At 52.9% G+C, this 24,016-nt stretch overlaps 1 protein-coding gene across 2 annotated transcripts in view; it reads left to right on the forward strand.

The window, feature by feature from the left end:
• Window positions 1-21,300, forward strand: part of EPHX2 (epoxide hydrolase 2) — a 95,725-nt gene extending 74,425 nt beyond the window's left edge. For both annotated transcript variants that reach the window (XM_073561943.1, XM_073561941.1), the window contains one exon: window positions 20,962-21,300. In XM_073561943.1, the coding sequence (XP_073418044.1) occupies window positions 20,962-21,037 (76 nt within the window). In that variant the 3' untranslated portion in view covers window positions 21,038-21,300. The remainder of the gene's footprint in view (window positions 1-20,961) is intronic.
• The last annotated feature ends 2,716 nt before the right edge of the window (window positions 21,301-24,016 follow it).

Below are 24,016 nucleotides of genomic sequence, written 5' to 3' on the forward strand. Positions count from 1 at the left end.
TAAATTACATAACAAATGAGGCACAAATAAAAAAACAGTCCAAAATAAAAACCTGTTTGGCGCCATGATTGTTGTGCCCGTGCCATCTGACTACTGACAGGCAGAATGCAGAGGCAGATAACGGAGGACTGGCACGTGTAATGATTGTAGTGTGAATTACGCCCAGATACCATCGGTCTCCTTGTGCCTTTCTGAGCAGCTGTAGCATCGTTACTGTAATCCTCACAATGTCACACATTGCCTGTGGAATTCTATCGATATGCCCTAAGTGTCGCTGATTGAAACGACCCTTTGAAAAAACAAACATTGACAGAATAAATTTGCACAAAATGAAGAAAGCACTTCTGGCTTTTTTTTTGGTCTTTTGCCTTCACTTTTGAAAAATTCTAATTTAATTACTGGTCTGTTCCTGTTATACTGAGCCAATCATTTGTTTCCTACTTCTGCTCTTCTTCCCTCTCACAGCTCACAGTCTTAGGCATGCAGCTGCAGTTGCATCTCCCTCCTCTCACAGTACACAGTCTTAGGCATGCAGCTGCATCTCCCTCCTCTCACAGCTCACAGTCTTAGGCATGCTGCTGCAGTTGCATCTCCCTCCTCTCACAGCACACAGTCTTAGGCATGCTGCTGCAGTTGCATCTCCCTCCTCTCACAGCACACAGTCTTAGGCATGCAGCTGCAGTTGCATCTCCCTCCTCTCACAGTACACAGTCTTAGGCATGCAGCTGCATCTCCCTCCTCTCACAGCTCACAGTCTTAGGCATGCTGCTGCAGTTGCATCTCCCTCCTCTCACAGCACACAGTCTTAGGCATGCTGCTGCAGTTGCATCTCCCTCCTCTCACAGTACACAGTCTTAGGCATGCAGCTGCAGTTGCATCTCCCTCCTCTCACAGTACACAGTCTTAGGCATGCAGCTGCAGTTGCATCTCCCTCCTCTCACAGCTCACAGTCTTAGGCATGCTGCTGCAGTTGCATCTCCCTCCTCTCACAGCACACAGTCTTAGGCATGCTGCTGCAGCTGCATCTCCCTCCTCTCACAGCACACAGTCTTAGGCATGCAGCTGCAGTTGCATCTCCCTCCTTTCACAGTACACAGTCTTAGGCATGCAGCTGCATCTCCCTCCTCTCACAGCTCACAGTCTTAGGCATGCTGCTGCAGTTGCATCTCCCTCCTCTCACAGCACACAGTCTTAGGCATGCTGCTGCAGTTGCATCTCCCTCCTCTCACAGTACACAGTCTTAGGCATGCAGCTGCATCTCCCTCCTCTCACAGTACACAGTCTTAGGCATGCAGCTGCATCTCCCTCCTCTCACAGCTCACAGTCTTAGGCATGCTGCTGCAGCTGCATCTCACTCCTCTCACAGTACACAGTCTTAGGCATGCAGCTGCAGCTGCATCTCCCTCCTCTCACAGCTCACAGTCTTAGGCATGCAGCTGCAGCTGCATCTCCCTCCTCTCACAGTACACAGTCTTAGGCATGCAGCTGCATCTCCCTCCTCTCACAGCTCACAGTCTTAGGCATGCAGCTGCATCTCCCTCCTCTCACAGTACACAGTATTAGGCATGCAGCTGCATCTCCCTCCTCTCACAGCTCACAGTCTTAGGCATGCAGCTGCATCTCCCTCCTCTCACAGTACACAGTCTTAGGCATGCAGCTGCATCTCCCTCCTCTCACAGTACACAGTCTTAGGCATGCAGCTGCATCTCCCTCCTCTCACAGCTCACAGTCTTAGGAATGCAGCTGCATCTCCCTCCTCTCACAGTACACAGTCTTAGGCATGCAGCTGCATCTCCCTCCTCTCACAGCTCACAGTCTTAGGCATGCAGCTGCAGTTGCATCTCCCTCCTCTCACAGTACACAGTATTAGGCATGCAGCTGCATCTCCCTCCTCTCACAGTACACAGTCCTAGGCATTTTTCTGCAGCTGCACTCCTGCCTCCCACAGTACACAGTTAGGCATCTCCCTTTTCTCCCCTCTTACAACATGCAGTCTTAGGCATCGTGCTGCAGCTGCATTCCCCTTCTCTCCTCTCTCCTTGCACTCAGTCTTGGGCCTCTCGCTGTAGCTGCACATGATGGAGTCACAAAGGCACTGCAGCCTCCTGGTGTAGCTGCATCACCCTCCTCTCCCCTCTCATATCACCCAGTCTTAGTGTACCGTTACACCTAGCGATGCACCAGCGATCCCGACTAGTGATATGACGCGGTCAGGATCGCTGGTGCATCGCTGGGTGGTCGCTAGTGAGCTGCCACACAGGAAGATCTCACCAGCGACATCGCTGGGGACGGGGGTCGCTACTTACCTGTCAGTCGCGGCGATCCTGCGTCCTCCCGCCCGGCTCCACGCGTCGCTCGTCGTCACAGCAGGAAGAGCCGCAGGAAGTGACCGACAAGAAATGGTCCAGCAGCTTCTCGCGCGATCAGCGATAACCAGCGCGGGAGCCGGTCGGAGGTAAGAATCACATGCAGCGATATCGCTAGCAATATCGCTATAACGTCACAAAATCGGTGACTTTACAGCGATATTGCTAGCGATATCGCAGTGTGTAACGGGGGCTTTAGGTCTCCTGGTGTATCTGCATCCCCCTCCTCCCCCCTCTCATAACTCCAAGGCTTAGGCCTCCTGCTGCAGCTACATCCACCTTCTCTCCCCTCTCACAGCATGCAGTCTTAGGCTGTGTTCACACACACACCGTTTTTTTTTTTGCGTTTTTACCAAAAAATCAGCTTAAAAAAGCCCTTAAAAGAAGCTTCCCTTTCATTTTAATGTATTTTGCACTTTTTGTGCATATTGATGCGTTTTTTCCCCCGTTTTTTTTTCTGGGAAGGAGTCCTGTTTTTAGGCAGAAATTTTCTGCATTCGTGTGCACATAGCCTTAGGCTTCCTGCTGTAGCTGCACCCCCTCCTCTCCCCTCTCACAGCACACAGTCTTAGGCTTCCTGCTGTAGCTGCACCCTCTCCTCTCCCCTCTCACAGCACACAGTCTTAGGCTTGCTGCTGTAGCTGCACCCCCTCCTCTCCCCTCTCACAGCACACAGTCTTAGGCTTCCTGCTGTAGTTGCACCCTCTCCTCTCCCCTCTCACAGCACACAGTCTTATGCTTTTGTAACTGCACCCTCTCCTCTCCCCTCTCACAGCACACAGTCTTAGGCTTCCTGCTGTAGTTGCAGCCCCTCCTCTCCCCTCTCACAGCACACAGTCTTAGGCTTCCTGCTGTAGCTGCACCCCCTCCTCTCCCCTCTCACAGCATACAGTCTTAGGCTTCCTGCTGTAGCTGCACCCTCTCCTCTCCCCTCTCACAGCACACAGTCTTAGGCTTCCTGCTGTAGCTGCACCCCCTCCTCTCCCCTCTCACAGCACACAGTCTTAGGCTTCCTGCTGTAGCTGCACCCCCTCCTCTCCCCTCTCACAGCATACAGTCTTAGGCTTCCTGCTGTAGCTGCACCCTCTCCTCTCCCCTCTCACAGCACACAGTCTTAGGCTTCCTGCTGTAGCTGCACCCTCTCCTCTCCCCTCTCACAGCACACAGTCTTATGCTTCTGTAACTGCACCCTCTCCTCTCCCCTCTCACAGCACACAGTCTTAGGCTTCCTGCTGTAGTTGCAGCCCCTCCTCTCCCCTCTCACAGCACACAGTCTTAGGCTTCCTGCTGTAGCTGCACCCCCTCCTCTCCCCTCTCACAGCATACAGTCTTAGGCTTCCTGCTGTAGCTGCACCCTCTCCTCTCCCCTCTCACAGCACACAGTTTTTGGCTTCCTGCTGTAGCTGCACCCCCCTCCTCTCCCCTCTCACAGCACACAGTCTTAGGCTTCCTGCTGTAGCTGCACCCCCTCCTCTCCCCTCTCACAGCACACAGTCTTATGCTTCCTGCTGTAACTGCACCCCCTCCTCTCCCCTCTCACAGCACACTGTCTTAGGCTTCCTGCTGTAGCTGCACCCCCCTCCTCTTCCCTCTCACAGCACACAGTCTTAGGCTTCCTGCTGTAGCTGCACCCCCTCCTCTCCCCTTTCACAGCACACAGTCTTAGGCTTCCTGCTGTAGCTGCAGCCCCCCCCTCCTCTCCCCTCTCACAGCATACAGTCTTAGGCTTCCTGCTGTAGCTGCACCCCCCTCCTCTTCCCTCTCACAGCACACAGTCTTAGGCTTCCTGCTGTAGCTGCACCCCCTCCTCTCCCCTTTCACAGCACACAGTCTTAGGCTTCCTGCTGTAGCTGCAGCCCCCCCCTCCTCTCCCCTCTCACAGCACACTGTCTTAGGCTTCCTGCTGTAGCTGCACCCCCTCCTCTTCCCTCTCAAAGCACACAGTCTTAGGCTTCCTGCTGTAGCTGCACCCCCTCCTCTCCCCTCTCACAGCACACAGTCTTAGGCTTCCTGCTGTAGCTGCACCCTCTCCTCTCCCCTCACAGCACACAGTCTTAGGCTTCCTGCTGTAGCTGCACCCCCTCCTCTCCCCTTTCACAGCATACAGTCTTAGGCTTCCTGCTGTAGCTGCACCCCCTCCTCTCCCCTCTCACAGCACACAGTCTTAGTCTTCCTGCTGTAGCTGCACCCCCTCCTCTCCCCTCTCGCAGCACACAGTCTTATGCTTCCTGCTGTAACTGCACCCCCTCCTCTCCCCTCTCACAGCACACAGTCTTAGGCTTCCTGCTGTAGCTGCACCCCCTCCTCTCCCCTCTCACAGCACACAGTCTTAGTCTTCCTGCTGTAGCTGCACCCCCTCCTCTCCCCTCTCGCAGCACACAGTCTTATGCTTCCTGCTGTAACTGCACCCCCTCCTCTCCCCTCTCACAGCACACAGTCTTAGGCTTCCTGCTGTAACTGCACCCCCCTCCTCTCCCCTCTCACAGCACACAGTCTTAGGCTTCCTGCTGTAACTGCACCCCCCTCCTCTCCCCTCTCACAGCACACAGTCTTAGGCTTCCTGCTGTAGCTGCACCCTCTCCTCTCCCCTCTCACAGCACACAGTCTTAGGCTTCCTGCTGTAGCTGCACCCCCTCCTCTCCCCTATCACAGCACACAGTCTTATGCTTCCTGCTGTAACTGCACCCCCTCCTCTCCCCTCTCACAGCACACAGTCTTAGGCTTCCTGCTGTAACTGCACCCCCCTCCTCTCCCCTCTCACAGCACACAGTCTTAGGCTTCCTGCTGTAACTGCACCCCCCTCCTCTCCCCTCTCACAGAACACAGTCTTAGGCTTCCTGCTGTAGCTGCACCCCCTCCTCTCCCCTTTCACAGCACACAGTCTTAGGCTTCCTGCTGTAGCTGCACCCTCTCCTCTCCCCTCTCACAGCATACAGTCTTAGGCTTGCTGCTGTAGCTGCACCCCCTCCTCTCCCCTCTCACAGCACACAGTCTTAGGCTTCCTGCTGTAGCTGCACCCCCTCCTCTCCCCTCTCACAGCACACAGTCTTAGGCTTCCTGCTGTAGTTGCACCCCCTCCTCTCCCCTCTCACAGCACACAGTCTTATGCTTCTGTAACTGCACCCTCTCCTCTCCCCTCTCACAGCACACAGTCTTAGGCTTCCTGCTGTAGTTGCAGCCCCTCCTCTCCCCTCTCACAGCACACAGTCTTAGGCTTCCTGCTGTAGCTGCACCCCCTCCTCTCCCCTCTCACAGCACACAGTCTTAGGCTTCCTGCTGTAGCTGCACCCTCTCCTCTCCCCTCTCACAGCACACAGTCTTAGGCTTCCTGCTGTAGCTGCACCCCCTCCTCTCCCCTCTCACAGCACACAGTCTTATGCTTCCTGCTGTAACTGCACCCCCTCCTCTCCCCTCTCACAGCATACAGTCTTAGGCTTCCTGCTGTAGCTGCACCCCCTCCTCTCCCCTCTCACAGCATACAGTCTTAGGCTTCCTGCTGTAGCTGCACCCCCCTCCTCTTCCCTCTCACAGCACACAGTCTTAGGCTTCCTGCTGTAGCTGCACCCCCTCCTCTCCCCTTTCACAGCACACAGTCTTAGGCTTCCTGCTGTAGCTGCAGCCCCCCCCTCCTCTCCCCTCTCACAGCACACTGTCTTAGGCTTCCTGCTGTAGCTGCACCCCCTCCTCTTCCCTCTCAAAGCACACAGTCTTAGGCTTCCTGCTGTAGCTGCACCCCCTCCTCTCCCCTCTCACAGCACACAGTCTTAGGCTTCCTGCTGTAGCTGCACCCTCTCCTCTCCCCTCACAGCACACAGTCTTAGGCTTCCTGCTGTAGCTGCACCCCCTCCTCTCCCCTTTCACAGCATACAGTCTTAGGCTTCCTGCTGTAGCTGCACCCCCTCCTCTCCCCTCTCACAGCACACAGTCTTAGTCTTCCTGCTGTAGCTGCACCCCCTCCTCTCCCCTCTCGCAGCACACAGTCTTATGCTTCCTGCTGTAACTGCACCCCCTCCTCTCCCCTCTCACAGCACACAGTCTTAGGCTTCCTGCTGTAACTGCACCCCCCTCCTCTCCCCTCTCACAGCACACAGTCTTAGGCTTCCTGCTGTAACTGCACCCCCCTCCTCTCCCCTCTCACAGCACACAGTCTTAGGCTTCCTGCTGTAGCTGCACCCTCTCCTCTCCCCTCTCACAGCACACAGTCTTAGGCTTCCTGCTGTAGCTGCACCCCCTCCTCTCCCCTATCACAGCACACAGTCTTATGCTTCCTGCTGTAACTGCACCCCCTCCTCTCCCCTCTCACAGCACACAGTCTTAGGCTTCCTGCTGTAACTGCACCCCCCTCCTCTCCCCTCTCACAGCACACAGTCTTAGGCTTCCTGCTGTAGCTGCACCCCCTCCTCTCCCCTCTCACAGCACACAGTCTTAGGCTTCCTGCTGTAGCTGCACCCCCTCCTCTCCCCTCTCACAGCACACAGTCTTAGGCTTCCTGCTGTAGCTGCACCCTCTCCTCTCCCCTCTCACAGCACACAGTCTTAGGCTTCCTGCTGTAGCTGCACCCCCTCCTCTCCCCTCTCACAGCACACAGTCTTATGCTTCCAGCTGTAACTGCACCCCCTCCTCTCCCCTCTCACAGCACACAGTCTTAGGCTTCCTGCTGTAGCTGCACCCCCTCCTCTCCCCTCTCACAGCACACAGTCTTAGGCTTCCTGCTGTAGCTGCACCCTCTCCTCTCCCCTCTCACAGCACACAGTCTTAGGCTTCCTGCTGTAGCTGCACCCCCTCCTCTCCCCTCTCACAGCACACAGTCTTAGGCTTCCTGCTGTAGCTGCACCCCCTCCTCTCCCCTCTCACAGCATACAGTCTTAGGCTTCCTGCTGTAGCTGCACCCCCTCCTCTCCCCTCTCACAGCATACAGTCTTAGGCTTCCTGCTGTAGCTGCACCCTCTCCTCTCCCCTCTCACAGCACACAGTCTTATGCTTCCAGCTGTAACTGCACCCCCTCCTCTCCCCTCTCACAGCACACTGTCTTAGGCTTCCTGCTGTAGCTGCACCCCCTCCTCTCCCCTCTCACAGCATACAGTCTTAGGCTTCCTGCTGTAGCTGCACCCCCCTCCTCTTCCCTTTCACAGCACACAGTCTTAGGCTTCCTGCTGTAGCTGCACCCCCTCCTCTCCCCTTTCACAGCACACAGTCTTAGGCTTCCTGCTGTAGCTGCACCCCCCTCCTCTCCCCTCTCACAGCACACAGTCTTAGGCTTCCTGCTGTAGCTGCACCCCCTCCTCTTCCCTCTCACAGCATACAGTCTTAGGCTTCCTGCTGTAGCTGCACCACCCTCCTCTTCCCTCTCACAGCACACAGTCTTAGGCTTCCTGCTGTAGCTGCACCCCCTCCTCTTCCCTCTCACAGCACACTGTCTTAGGCTTCCTGCTGTAGCTGCACCCCCCTCCTCTCCCCTCTCACAGCACACAGTCTTAGGCTTCCTGCTGTAGCTGCACCCCCCTCCTCTCCCCTCTCACAGCACACAGTCTTAGGCTTCCTGCTGTAGCTGCACCCCCTCCTCTTCCCTCTCACAGCACACAGTCTTAGGCTTCCTGCTGTAGCTGCACCCCCTCCTCTCCCCTCTCACAGCACACAGTCTTAGGCTTCCTGCTGTAGCTGCACCCTCTCCTCTCCCCTCTCACAGCACACAGTCTTAGGCTTCCTGCTGTAGCTGCACCCCCTCCTCTCCCCTTTCACAGCATACAGTCTTAGGCTTCCTGCTGTAGCTGCACCCCCTCCTCTCCCCTCTCACAGCACACAGTCTTAGGCTTCCTGCTGTAGTTGCACCCCCTCCTCTCCCCTCTCACAGCACACAGTCTTATGCTTCCTGCTGTAACTGCACCCCCTCCTCTCCCCTCTCACAGCACACAGTCTTAGGCTTCCTGCTGTAACTGCACCCCCCTCCTCTCCCCTCTCACAGCACACAGTCTTAGGCTTCCTGCTTTAACTGCACCCCCCTCCTCTCCCCTCTCACAGCACACAGTCTTAGGCTTCCTGCTGTAGCTGCACCCTCTCCTCTCCCCTCTCACAGCACACAGTCTTAGGCTTCCTGCTGTAGCTGCACCCCCTCCTCTCCACTCTCACAGCACACAGTCTTATGCTTCCTGCTGTAACTGCACCCCCTCCTCTCCCCTCTCACAGCACACAGTCTTAGGCTTCCTGCTGTAACTGCACCCCCCTCCTCTCCCCTCTCACAGCACACAGTCTTAGGCTTCCTGCTGTAGCTGCACCCCCCTCCTCTCCCCTCTCACAGCACACAGTCTTAGGCTTCCTGCTGTAACTGCACCCCCCTCCTCTCCCCTCTCACAGCACACAGTCTTAGGCTTCCTGCTGTAACTGCACCCCCCTCCTCTCCCCTCTCACAGCACACAGTCTTATGCTTCCTGCTGTAACTGCACCCCCTCCTCTCCCCTCTCACAGCACACAGTCTTAGGCTTCCTGCTGTAACTGCACCCCCCTCCTCTCCCCTCTCACAGCACACAGTCTTATGCTTCCTGCTGTAACTGCACCCCCTCCTCTCCCCTCTCACAGCACACAGTCTTAGGCTTCCTGCTGTAACTGCACCCCCCTCCTCTTCCCTCTCACAGCACACAGTCTTAGGCTTCCTGCTGTAGCTGCACCCTCTCCTCTCCCCTCTCACAGCACACAGTCTTAGGCTTCCTGCTGTAGCTGCACCCCCTCCTCTCCCCTCTCACAGCACACAGTCTTATGCTTCCAGCTGTAACTGCACCCCCTCCTCTCCCCTCTCACAGCACACTGTCTTAGGCTTCCTGCTGTAGCTGCACCCCCCTCCTCTCCCCTCTCACAGCACACAGTCTTAGGCTTCCTGCTGTAGTTGCACCCCCTCCTCTCCCCTCTCACAGCACACAGTCTTATGCTTCCTGCTGTAGCTGCACCCCCTCCTCTCCCCTCTCACAGCACACAGTCTTAGGCTTCCTGCTGTAGCTGCACCCCCTCCTCTCCCCTCTCACAGCACACAGTCTTATGCTTCCTGCTGTAGCTGCACCCTCTCCTCTCCCCTCTCACAGCACACAGTCTTAGGCTTCCTGCTGTAGCTGCACCCCCTCCTCTCCCCTCTCACAGCACACAGTCTTATGCTTCCAGCTGTAACTGCACCCCCTCCTCTCCCCTCTCACAGCACACTGTCTTAGGCTTCCTGCTGTAGCTGCACCCCCCTCCTCTCCCCTCTCACAGCACACAGTCTTAGGCTTCCTGCTGTAGTTGCACCCCCTCCTCTCCCCTCTCACAGCACACAGTCTTAGGCTTCCTGCTGTAGTTGCACCCCCTCCTCTCCCCTCTCACAGCACACAGGCTTATGCTTCCTGCTGTAGCTGCACCCCCCTCCTCTCCCCTCTCACAGCACACAGTCTTAGGCTTCCTGCTGTAGTTGCACCCCCTCCTCTCCCCTCTCACAGCACACAGTCTTAGGCTTCCTGCTGTAGCTGCACCCCCCTCCTCTTCCCTTTCACAGCACACAGTCTTAGGCTTCCTGCTGTAGCTGCACCCCCTCCTCTCCCCTTTCACAGCACACAGTCTTAGGCTTCCTGCTGTAGCTGCACCCCCCTCCTCTCCCCTCTCACAGCACACAGTCTTAGGCTTCCTGCTGTAGCTGCACCCCCTCCTCTTCCCTCTCACAGCATACAGTCTTAGGCTTCCTGCTGTAGCTGCACCACCCTCCTCTTCCCTCTCACAGCACACAGTCTTAGGCTTCCTGCTGCAGCTGCACCCCCTCCTCTCCCCTCTCACAGCACACTGTCTTAGGCTTCCTGCTGTAGCTGCACCCCCTCCTCTTCCCTCTCACAGCACACAGTCTTAGGCTTCCTGCTGTAGCTGCACCCCCTCCTCTTCCCTCTCACAGCACACTGTCTTAGGCTTCCTGCTGTAGCTGCACCCCCCTCCTCTCCCCTCTCACAGCACACAGTCTTAGGCTTCCTGCTGTAGCTGCACCCCCTCCTCTTCCCTCTCACAGCACACAGTCTTAGGCTTCCTGCTGTAGCTGCACCCCCCTCCTCTCCCCTCTCACAGCACACAGTCTTAGGCTTCCTGCTGTAGCTGCACCCCCCTCCTCTCCCCTCTCACAGCACACAGTCTTAGGCTTCCTGCTGTAGCTGCACCCCCTCCTCTTCCCTCTCACAGCACACAGTCTTAGGCTTCCTGCTGTAGCTGCACCCCCTCCTCTCCCCTCTCACAGCACACAGTCTTAGGCTTCCTGCTGTAGCTGCACCCCCCTCCTCTCCCCTCTCACAGCACACAGTCTTAGACTTCCTGCTGTAACTGCACCCCCCTCCTCTCCCCTCTCACAGCACACAGTCTTAGGCTTCCTGCTGTAACTGCACCCCCCTCCTCTCCCCTCTCACAGCACACAGTCTTATGCTTCCTGCTGTAACTGCACCCCCTCCTCTCCCCTCTCACAGCACACAGTCTTAGGCTTCCTGCTGTAACTGCACCCCCCTCCTCTCCCCTCTCACAGCACACAGTCTTAGGCTTCCTGCTGTAACTGCACCACCCTCCTCTCCCCTCTCACAGCACACAGTCTTAGGCTTCCTGCTGTAGCTGCACCCTCTCCTCTCCCCTCTCACAGCACACAGTCTTAGGCTTCCTGCTGTAGCTGCACCCCCTCCTCTCCCCTCTCACAGCACACAGTCTTATGCTTCCTGCTGTAACTGCACCCCCTCCTCTCCCCTCTCACAGCACACAGTCTTAGGCTTCCTGCTGTAGCTGCACCCCCCCTCCTCTCACAGCACACAGTCTTAGGCTTCCTGCTGTAGCTGCACCCCCGTCCTCTCCCCTCTCACAGCACACAGTCTTAGGCTTCCTGCTGTAGCTGCACCCCCCTCCTCTCCCCTCTCACAGCACACAGTCTTAGGCTTCCTGCTGTAGCTGCACCCCCTCCTCTCCCCTTTCACAGCACACAGTCTTAGGCTTCCTGCTGTAGCTGCACCCCCCTCCTCTCCCCTCTCACAGCACACAGTCTTAGGCTTCCTGCTGTAGCTGCACCCCCTCCTCTCCCCTCTCACAGCACACAGTCTTATGCTTCCTGCTGTAGCTGCACCCCCTCCTCTCCTCTTTCACAGCACACAGTCTTAGGCTTCCTGCTGTAGCTGCACCCCCCTCCTCTCCCCTCTCACAGCACACAGTCTTGGGCTTCCTGCTGTAGCTGCACCCCCTCCTCTCCCCTCTCACAGCACACAGTCTTAGGCTTCCTGCTGTAGCTGCACCCCCTCCTCTCCCCTCTCACAGCACACAGTCTTAGGCTTCCTGCTGTAGCTGCACCCCCTCCTCTTCCCTTTCACAGCACACAGTCTTAGGCTTCCTGCTGTAGCTGCACCCCCCTCCTCTCCCCTCTCACAGCACACAGTCTTAGGCTTCCTGCTGTAGCTGCACCCCCTCCTCTCCCCTCTCACAGCACACAGTCTTAGGCTTCCTGCTGTAGCTGCACCCCCTCCTCTCCCCTCTCACAGCACACAGTGTTATGCTTCCTGCTGTAGCTGCACCCCCTCCTCTCCCCTCTCACAGCACACAGTCTTAGGCTTCCTGCTGTAGCTGCACCCCCTCCTCTCCCCTCTCACAGCACACAGTCTTAGGCTTCCTGCTGTAGCTGCACCCCCTCCTCTCCCCTCTCACAGCACACAGTCTTATGCTTCCTGCTGTAGCTGCACCCCCTCCTCTCCCCTCTCACAGCACACAGTCTTAGGCTTCCTGCTGTAGCTGCACCCCCTCCTCTCCCCTCTCACAGCACACAGTCTTATGCTTCATGCTGTAGCTGCACCCCCTCCTCTCCCCTCTCACAGCACACAGTCTTATGCTTCCTGCTGTAGCTGCACCCCCTCCTCTCCCCTCTCACAGCACACAGTCTTATGCTTCCTGCTGTAGCTGCACCCCCTCCTCTCCCCTCTCACAGCACACAGTCTTAGGCTTCCTGCTGTAGCTGCACCCCCTCCTCTCCACTCTCACAGCACACTGTCTTAGGCTTCCTGCTGTAGCTGCACCCCCTCCTCTCCCCTCTCACAGCACACAGTCTTATGCTTCCTGCTGTAACTGCACCCCCTCCTCTCCCCTATCACAGCACACAGTCTTAGGCTTCCTGCTGTAGCTACACCCCCTCTTCTCCCCTCTCACAGCACACAGTCTTAGGCTTCCTGCTGTAGCTGCACCCCCTCCTCTCCCCTCTCACAGCACACAGTCTTAGGCTTCCTGCTGTAGCTGCACCCCCTCCTCTCCCCTCTCACAGCACACAGTCTTATGCTTCCTGCTGTAACTGCACCCCCTCCTCTCCCCTCTCACAGCACACAGTCTTAGGCTTCCTGCTGTAGCTGCACCCCCCTCCTCTCCCCTCTCACAGCACACAGTCTTAGGCTTCCTGCTCTAGCTGCACCCCCTTCTCTCCCCTCTCACAGCACACAGTCTTATGCTTCCTGCTGTAGCTGCACCCCCTCCTCTCCCCTCTCACAGCACACAGTCTTAGGCTTCCTGCTGTAGCTGCACCCCCTCCTCTCCCCTCTCACAGCACACAGTCTTATGCTTCCTGCTGTAGCTGCACCCCCTCCTCTCCCCTCTCACAGCACACAGTCTTATGCTTCCTGCTGTAGCTGCACCCCCTCCTCTCCCCTCTCACAGCACACAGTCTTATGCTTCCTGCTGTAGCTGCACCCCCTCCTCTCCCCTCTCAAAGCACACAGTCTTAGGCTTCCTGCTGTAGCTGCACCCCCTCCTCTCCCCTCTCACAGCACACAGTCTTATGCTTCCTGCTGTAACTGCACCCCCTACTCTCCCCTATCACAGCACACAGTCTTAGGCTTCCTGCTGTAGCTACACCCCCTCTTCTCCCCTCTCACAGCACACAGTCTTAGGCTTCCTGCTGTAGCTGCACCCACTCCTCTCCCCTCTCACAGCACACAGTCTTAGGCTTCCTGCTGTAGCTGCACCCCCTCCTCTCCCCTCTCACAGCACACAGTCTTATGCTTCCTGCTGTAACTGCACCCCCTCCTCTCCCCTCTCACAGCACACAGTCTTAGGCTTCCTGCTGTAGCTGCACCCCCCTCCTCTCCCCTCTCACAACACACAGTCTTAGGCTTCCTGCTGTAGCTGCACCCCCTCCTCTCCCCTTTCACAGCACACAGTCTTAGGCTTCCTGCTGTAGCTGCACCCCCTCCTCTCCCCTCTCACAGCACACAGTCTTAGGCTTCCTGCTGTAGCTGCACCCCCTCCTCTCCCCTCTCACAGCACACAGTCTTATGCTTCCTGCTGTAACTGCACCCCCTCCTCTCCCCTATCACAGCACACAGTCTTAGGCTTCCTGCTGTAGCTGCACCCCCTCTTCTCCCCTCTCACAGCACGCAGTCTTAGGCTTCCTGCTGTAGCTGCACCCCCTCCTCTCCCCTCTCACAGCACACAGTCTTAGGCTTCCTGCTGTAGCTGCACCCCCTCCTCTCCCCTCTCACAGCACACAGTCTTATGCTTCCTGCTGTAACTGCACCCCCTCCTCTCCCCTCTCACAGCACACAGTCTTAGGCTTCCTGCTGTAGCTGCACCCCCCTCCTCTCCCCTTTCACAGCACACAGTCTTAGGCTTCCTGCTGTAGCTGCACCCCCTCCTCTCCACTCTCACAGCACACAGTCTTATGCTTCCTGCTGTAGCTGCACCCCCTCCTCTCCCCTTTCACAGCATACAGTCTTAGGCTTCCTGCTGTAGCTGCATCCCCTCCTCTCCCCTCTCACAGCACACAGTCTTAGGCTTCCTGCTGTAGCTGCACCCCCTCCTCTCCCCTCTCACAGCACACAGTCTTAGGCTTCCTGCTGTAGCTGCACCCCCTCCTCTCCCCTCTCACAGCATACAGTCTTAGGCTTCCTGCTGTAGCTGCACCCCCTCCTCTCCCCTCTCACAGCACACAGTCTTATGCTTCCTGCTGTAGCTGCACCCCCTCTTCTCCCCTCTCACAGCACACAGTCTTATGCTTCCTGCTGTAGCTGCACCCCCTCCTCTCCCCTCTCACAGCACACAGTCTTAGGCTTCCTGCTGTAGCTGCATCCCCTCCTCTCCCCTCTCACAGCACACAGTCTTAGGCTTCCTGCTCTAGCTGCACCCCCTCCTCTCCCGTCTCACAGCACACAGTCTTAGGCTTCCTGCTGTAGCTGCACCCCCTCCTCTCCCCTCTCACAGCACACAGTCTTAGGCTTGCTGCTGTAGCTGCACCCCCTCCTCTCCCCTCTCACAGCACACAGTCTTAGGCTTCCTGCTGTAGCTGCACCCCCTCCTCTCCCCTATCACAGCACACAGTCTTATGCTTCCTGCTGTAGATGCACCCCCTCCTCTCCCCTCTCACAACACACAGTCTTAGGCTTGCTGCTGTAGCTGCACCCCCTCCTCTCCCCTCTCACAGCACACAGTCTTAGGCTTCCTGCTGTAGCTGCACCCCCTCCTCTCCCCTGTCACAGCACACAGTCTTATGCTTCCTGCTGTAGCTGCACTCTCTCCTCTCCCCTCTCACAGCACACAGTCTTAGGCTTCCTGCTGTAGCTGCACCCCCCTCCTCTCCCCTCTCACAGCACACAGTCTTAGGCTTCCTGCTGTAACTGCACCCCCCTCCTCTCCCCTCTCACAGCATACAGTCTTATGCTTCCTGCTGTAGCTGCACCCTCTCCTCTCCCCTCTCACAGCACACAGTCTTATGCTTCCTGCTGTAGCTGCACCCCCTCCTCTCCCCTCTCACAGCACACAGTCTTAGGCTTCCTGCTGTAGCTGCACCCCCTCCTCTCCCCTCTCACAGCACACAGTCTTAGGCTTCCTGCTGTAACTGCACCCCCCTCCTCTCCCCTCTCACAGCATACAGTCTTATGCTTCCTGCTGTAGCTGCACCCTCTCCTCTCCCCTCTCACAGCACACAGTCTTATGCTTCCTGCTGTAGCTGCACCCCCTCCTCTCCCCTCTCACAGCACACAGTCTTAGGCTTCCTGCTGTAGCTGCACCCCCTCCTCTCCCCTATCACAGCACACAGTCTTATGCTTCCTGCTGTAGCTGCACCCTCTCCTCTCCCCTCTCACAGCACACAGTCTTAGGCTTCCTGCTGTAGCTGCACCCCCTCCTCTCCCCTCTCACAGCACACAGTCTTATGCTTCCTGCTGTAGCTGCACCCCCTCCTCTCCCCTCTCACAGCACACAGTCTTAGGCTTCCTGCTGTAGCTGCACCCCCTCCTCTCCCCTCTCACAGCACACAGTCTTAGGCTTGCTGCTGTAGCTGCACCCCCTCCTCTCCCCTCTCACAGCACACAGTCTTAGGCTTCCTGCTGTAGCTGCACCCCCTCCTCTCCCCTATCACAGCACACAGTCTTATGCTTCCTGCTGTAGCTGCACCCCCTCCTCTCCCCTCTCACAGCACACAGTCTTAGGCTTGCTGCTGTAGCTGCACCCCCTCCTCTCCCCTCTCACAGCACACAGTCTTAGGCTTCCTGCTGTAGCTGCACCCCCTCCTCTCCCCTATCACAGCACACAGTCTTATGCTTCCTGCTGTAGCTGCACCCTCTCCTCTCCCCTCTCACAGCACACAGTCTTAGGCTTCCTGCTTTAGCTGCACCCCCCTCCTCTCCCCTCTCACAGCACACAGTCTTAGGCTTCCTGCTGTAACTGCACCCCCCTCCTCTCCCCTCTCACAGCACACAGTCTTATGCTTCCTGCTGTAGCTGCACCCTCTCCTCTCCCCTCTCACAGCACACAGTTTTTGGCTTCCTGCTGTAGCTGCACCCCCCTCCTCTCCCCTCTCACAGCACACAGTCTTAGGCTTCCTGCTGTAGCTGCACCCCCTCCTCTCCCCTCTCACAGCATACAGTCTTAGGCTTCCTGCTGTAGCTGCACCCCCTCCTCTCCCCTCTCACAGCACACAGTCTTAGGCTTCCTGCTGTAGCTGCACCCCCTCCTCTCCCCTATCACAGCACACAGTCTTATGCTTCCTGCTGTAGCTGCACCCCCTCCTCTCCCCTCTCACAGCACACAGTCTTAGGCTTGCTGCTGTAGCTGCACCCCCTCCTCTCCCCTCTCACAGCACACAGTCTTAGGCTTCCTGCTGTAGCTGCACCCCCTCCTCTCCCCTATCACAGCACACAGTCTTATGCTTCCTGCTGTAGCTGCACCCTCTCCTCTCCCCTCTCACAGCACACAGTCTTAGGCTTCCTGCTGTAGCTGCACCCCCCTCCTCTCCCCTCTCACAGCACACAGTCTTATGCTTCCTGCTGTAGCTGCACCCTCTCCTCTCCCCTCTCACAGCACACAGTTTTTGGCTTCCTGCTGTAGCTGCACCCCCCTCCTCTCCCCTCTCACAGCACACAGTCTTAGGCTTCCTGCTGTAGCTGCACCCCCTCCTCTCCCCTCTCACAGCATACAGTCTTAGGCTTCCTGCTGTAGCTGCACCCCCTCCTCTCCCCTCTCACAGCACACAGTCTTAGGCTTCCTGCTGTAGCTGCACCCCCTCCTCTCCCCTCTCACAGCACACAGTTTTTGGCTTCCTGCTCTAGCTGCACCCCCCTCCTCTCCCCTCTCACAGCACACAGTCTTAGGCTTCCTGCTGTAGCTGCACCCCCTCCTCTCCCCTCTCACAGCATACAGTCTTAGGCTTCCTGCTGTAGCTGCACCCCCTCCTCTCCCCTCTCACAGCACACAGTTTTTGGCTTCCTGCTCTAGCTGCACCCCCCTCCTCTCCCCTCTCACAGCATGTAGTCTCACAGGCACTTTGTGTTAGGGCTGTCGGAACGCACCAAATTATAAAATAATAGTAGGTGCGTTCGCAACTCGGGGTCCACCGTGCAGAGGTGGCACACTGCTGCTAGATAATGGCGGACGCACAGTATGACGGTATAATGACGGAACACACGCGGGTTAAACGTCACCCGGTGTGTACAGGGTGAACTCTGTTGCTTCACAGAGCCGCCGAACCACTAGACACAGATACCGAGCCTGTTCAAGCTCACAGAGCTCGGGGAGATGAACGCTCAGTATATGGTCACAGGACTTGAACCCAAGGACACGGGCCGGCGTCCTTCTAGACCTACTGAGCGTGCAGCGACGCAACCGCGAACGCCGCTAACTGAGGCTGGGAGACAGCCGAGTGCAAGGCTCTGGATTCCTGCTGTTCAGTGGCAGGAACCCAACGCTTAACACTTTGCCTTCCTGGTACACCTACTGTACATACCCCTCCTCTACCCTCTCACAGCACGCAGTCTTAGGCCTCCTTCTGCAGCTACACCTCTCTCCTCACAGCACGCAGTCTTAGGCCTCCTTCTGCAGCTGCGTCTCCCTCCTCTACCCTCTCACAGCACGCAGTCTTAGGCCTCCTTCTGCAGCTGCGTCTCCCTCCTCTACCCTCTCACAGCACGCAGTCTTAGGCCTCCTTCTGCAGCTGCACCTCTCTCCTCTCACAGCACACAGTCTTAGACTTCCTTCTGCAGCTGCGTCTCCCTCCTCTACCCTCTCACAGCACACAGTCTTAGGCTTTCTTTTGCAGCTGCATCTCCCTCCTTTCTCCTTTTTATCTGCATAAATAAATGGATATTTTGGGTGGTTGACACAAATTCTGCTCAAGTATGAACTGCCTTTTGACAGGGAAATATCAGCTGATGTAGGTTAAGAACAATGCCTTTTTCAGTGATGTAGATATTATTCATGAGCAGGAATATACCCTATGATTCAGTAATGTGTGCATTCCCACATCCACGATCTATAGTGGAACATCACTGGTGCCTCCTTCCTACACCAGATATCGGGGAAGTAAGTATCGTACAATGATCTGAATGATACATTTAAAAGGGAGAATGTCTGATTGTTTCCCTGTGGATTAGTCTCCAGGACGGACCCCAGTAAATATATTGCATCACGCTAATAGCTTTTATATAGCATCCACAGTCCTATACATAAACCGTAAGGCAGCAGGGCTACATTACAGACTTCGCTCCAGCCCGGACACATTGTACTATGGAAGCCGGGAAGGAGGGTCCCAGGAGCGCTTCACTAATAAAGATCCTCTTAAAATCCATCAATCCTGACACTCTCCTTCCAATATGTCAGCAGAGCCTGCTTCTATCTACAAAGAGTCATATTTACCAGGTTATTATAAAAGTACGGTATAATTATACAGCATGTAGAGAGCGAGCGATAAACGTCCCCTATGTATAAGGAAGGCTCACAGAACAAGAGGCAACATCAGAAGCGAAAAGTCAGGAGCACAAAGTGCAGATTGTGGTTTCAGGAATGACATCTAAATTTCTATTCTGACGTCACTTATTTAGTACTGATTGTGACAGTTTTATTTTCTAATTGCTTTTGAATATTTCCCTTTAATATCACTTCTCAACAAACCGCAAAGGGATTTAATATTTTATGCATGTTGTGTACAGGAATAATACTGATATAATACTATGTACAAGAATGTAACTACTATAATACTGCTCCTATGTACATGAATATAACTACTATAATACTGCCCCTATGTACAAGAATATAACTACTATAATACTGCCCCTATGTACAAGAATATAACTACTATAATACTGCCCCTATGTATAAGAATATAACTACTATAATACTGCCCCATATGTACAAGAATATAACTACTATAATACTGCCCCTATGTACAAGAATATAACTACTATAATACTTCCCCTATGTACAAGAATATAACTACTATAATACTGCCCCTATGTACAAGAATATAACTACTATAATACTGCCCCCTATGTACAAGAATATAACTACTATAATACTGCCCCTATGTACAAGAATATAACTACTATAATACTGCTCCTATGTACAAGAATATAACTACTATAATACTGCTCCTATGTACAAGAATATAACTACTATAATATTGCTCCTATGTACAAGAATATAACTACTATAATACTGCCCCCTATGTACAAGAATATAACTACTATAATACTGCCCCTATGTACAAGAATATAACTACTATAATACTGCTCCTATGTACAAGAATATAACTACGATAATACTGCCCCTATGTACAAGAATATAACTACTATAATACTGCCCCTATGTACAAGAATATAACTACTATAATACTGCTCCTATGTACAAGAATATAACTACGATAATACTGCCCCCTATGTACAAGAATATAACTACTATAATACTGCCCCTATGTACAAGAATATAACTACTATAATACTGCTCCTATGTACAAGAATATAACTACTATAATACTGCTCCTATGTACAAGAATATAACTACTATAATACTGCTCCTATGTACAAGAATATAACTACGATAATACTGCCCCCTATGTACAAGAATATAACTACTATAATACTGCCCCTATGTACAAGAATATAACTACTATAATACTGCCCCTATGTACAAGAATATAACTACTATAATACTGCTCCTATGTACAAGAATATAACTACTATAATACTGCTCCTATGTACAAGAATATAACTACGATAATACTGCCCCCTATGTACAAGAATATAACTACTATAATACTGCCCCTATGTACAAGAATATAACTACTATAATACTGCTCCTATGTACAAGAATATAGCTACGATAATATTGCTCCTATGTACAAGAATATAACTACTATAATACTGCCCCCTATGTACAAGAATATAACTACTATAATACTGCCCCCTATGTACAAGAATATAACTACTATAATACTGCTCCTATGTACAAGAATATAACTACTATAATACTGCCCCTATATACAAGAATATAACTACTATAATACTGCTTCTATGTACAAGAATATAACTACGATAATATTGCTCCTATGTACAAGAATATAACTACTATAATACTGCCCCCTATGTACAAGAATATAACTACTATAATACTGCCCCCTATGTACAAGAATATAACTACTATAATACTGCTCCTATGTACAAGAATATAACTACGATAATACTGCCCCTATGTACAAGAATATAACTACTATAATACTGCCCCTATATACAAGAATATAACTACTATAATACTGCCCCTATATACAAGAATATAACTACTATAATACTGCTTCTATGTACAAGAATATAACTACTATAATACTGCTCCTATGTACAAGAATATAACTACGATAATACTGCCCCTATGTACAAGAATATAACTACTATAATACTGCCCCCTATGTACAAGAATATAACTACTATAATACTGCTCCTATGTACAAGAATATAACTACGATAATACTGCCCCTATGTACAAGAATATAACTACTATAATACTGCCCCTATATACAAGAATATAACTACTATAATACTGCTTCTATGTACAAGAATATAACTACTATAATACTGCCCCTATGTACAAGAATATAACTACTATAATACTGCCCCTATATACAAGAATATAACTACTATAATACTGCCCCTATGTACAAGAATATAACTACTATAATACTGCCCCTATGTACAAGAATATAACTACTATAATACTGCCCCTATGTACAGGAATATAGTTTATGACAGTGGTAAATGATTTTATGTAGTGACGCACCATGTTCCCGAGCTTTGTTTCTCTTTATGAATGTTGTCTTCTGTATCTTCTCTTGTAGACCGGCTGCCTTGAATGAAATCCTGATTAAGTGGTTGGGAGAAGTTCACACCGCTCCCGTCCCTTCTAAGCTCTGAGTCTCGCTTTGTCATGTCAGCCAAATTCTTGGTTTCAATCGATTGTCCTCGGAAACTGTTTCTAATTCCTTCCTGGCATAATCCAGCACGCACTGATTGTCCGCTGGTCACGCGCCTAATGCAGAAAGGCGTTGTTGTTCCCGGCACAGAGAATGAATTTTCTAACCAATCCCATTTAATGATCAACCCTGAACCTTTTCATAGAAGCCGCGATTTGTGAATAATAACATGTTTTCTACAATTAAACAGAAATGCTGCAGTGATGGAATGTGGTAATGTGATGTGACGTCGCGGGGACGAGCGGGGTGAATAGTTGGATGGCGACGTGTCGCATCTCCAGGTGGTGAGATCCTCCGAAGATAACTTGGGAATTAGCGTTGCGATACTTCGCACATAGTGAACACAACACGTGATCAAACTTTGTTCTTCGGACTGTAATACGACATCTTTGGGCCGGTGGTTTCTAGTTGATGCTGTACATTTTGGACATCTATGATGCCTTCCATCTGTAGACCTCAGTGTACGCAGTGAGTGCACACAGCGTCCGTAGACACTCAGTGATCACAGCTTAACAACATTGCCTGTAGTATAAAAGGGAGGAGGGGGATGCAGCTGCAGCGTCTGACTTTTAAGAGACTTGTCCGTTGTGTGAGGAAGGGGAGCAGAAGTAGGCAACTTTACTAACTGCTCAAACTAATGGAGAAACATGATTCTACTTGGGTATTCCTGGCATATGATGGGTCTTCTGGGGTGGTCCTTTAAATGGCAGGTCTGGAAGGGTGGTCTTGTGTATGTCAGGTTTTGAGGGATGGCTTTCTGTTTGATAGTCCTTTTTGGGTGTTCATATTTTACGGCAAGTCTTGTAGGGTGTTCCCGGTATGTGGAACTTCTTGTGGTGATGTGTTCCCGGTATATAGCAGCTCTTGTGGAGTGTTGTCAATATATACCACTGATCTTGTGGGGTGTTCTCAGTATATGTTGGGCTTTATGGGCTGTTCCTGGTCTTGTGGGGTGTCCTAGGTATATTGTGGGCATTGAGAGGGGATTCTGATATGAAGTGATTAGTACCAACCAAACATGGCAGAAGTTATCCAAGAACAACCAGTAAACCAGCGACCAGTTAATGGGCACTCAAGGCCTAATGATACATTATGACCTTGAAGACTGATCAGATCTCACAGTGGCTATGCAACAACTTACTCATAAACATCCTGCTGTATGTGACAGAATGGTCAAGACAACAGTAGCATTCGCAGCTATGATAGAAAGGTGTCAGGACATGCAGAGCATCGCAGCTATGATAGAAAGGTGTCAGGACAAGCAGAGCATCGCAGCTATGATAGAAAGGAGTCAGGACATGCAGAGCATCGCAGCTATGATAGAAAGGGGTCAGGACAAGCAGAGCATCACAGCTATGATAGAAAGGAGTCAGGACATGCAGAGCATCGCAGCTATGATAAAAAGGGGTCAGGACACGCAGAGCATCGCAGCTATGATAGAAACGATTCAGGACAAGCAGAGCATCACAGATATGATAGAAAGGAGTCAGGACATGCAGAGCATCGCAGCTATGATAGAAACAATTCATGACAAGCAGAGCATCAAAGCTATGATAGAAAGGTGTCAGGACAAGCAGAGCATCGCAGCTATGATAGAAAGGAGTCAGGACATGCAGAGCATCGCAGCTATGATAGAAAGGGGTCAGGACAAGCAGAGCATCACAGCTATGATAGAAAGGAGTCAGGACATGCAGAGCATCGCAGCTATGATAGAAAGATGTGAGGACACGCAGAGCATTGCAGCTATGATAGAAAGATGTCAGGACACGCAGAGCACCCCAGCTATGATAGAAAGATGTGAGCACACGCAGAGCATTGCAGCTATGATAGAAAGGTGTCAGGACACGCAGAGCATCGCAGCTATGATACAAAAAGGTGTCAGGACACGCAGAGCATCACAGCTATGATAGAAAGATGTGAGGACACGCAGAGCATTGCAGCTATGATAGAAAGGTGTCAGGACACGCAGAGCATCGCAGCTATGATAGAAAGGTGTCAGGACAAGCAGAGCATCGCAGCTATGATAGAAAGGAGTCAGGACTAGCAGAGCATCACAGCTATAATAGAAAGGAGTCAGGACATGCAGAGCATCGCAGCTATGATAGAAACGATTCAGGACAAGCAGAGCATCACAGCTATGATAGAAAGGAGTCAGGACACGTAGAGCATCGCAGCTATGATAGAAAGATGTGAGGACACGCAGAGCATTGCAGCTATGATAAAAAGGTGACAGGACACGCAGAGCATTCGCAGCTATGATAGAAGGTGTCAGGACACGCAGAGCATCACAGCTATGATAGAAAGATGTGAGGACACGCAGAGCATTGCAGCTATGGTAAGAAAGATGTCAGGACACGCAGAGCATTCACAGCTATGATAGAAAGGTGTCAGGACATGCAGAGCACCACAGCTATGATAGAAAGATGTGAGGACACGCAGAGCATTGCAGCTATGATAGAAAGGTGTCAGGACACGCAGAGCATCGCAGCTATAGAATCGTAGAGTTGGAAGGGACCTCCTGGGCCATCTGGTCCAATCCCCTGCTCAAAGCTATGATAGAAAGGTGTCAGGACAAGCAGAGCATCGCAGCTATGATAGAAAGGAGTCAGGACAAGCAGAGCATCGCAGCTATGATAGAAAGGAGTCAGGACACGCAGAGCATCGCAGCTATGATAGAAACGAGTCAGGACAAGCAGAGCATCACAGCTATGATAAAAAGGAGTCAGGACACGCAGAGCATCGCAGCTATGATAGAAACGAGTCAGGACAAGCAGAGCATCACAGCTATGATAGAAAGGTGTCAGGATAAGCAGAGCATCGCAGCTATGATAGGAAGGAGTCAGGACAAGCAGAGCATCACAGCTATGATAGGAAGGAGTCAGGACAAGCAGAGCATCGCAGCTATGATAGAAAGGTGTCA

This window comes from Dendrobates tinctorius, unplaced genomic scaffold (genome assembly GCF_039654945.1).
Source record: "Dendrobates tinctorius isolate UK_male_01 unplaced genomic scaffold, ASM3965494v1 ptg000332l, whole genome shotgun sequence".
Classification (NCBI taxonomy): domain Eukaryota; kingdom Metazoa; phylum Chordata; class Amphibia; order Anura; family Dendrobatidae; genus Dendrobates; species Dendrobates tinctorius.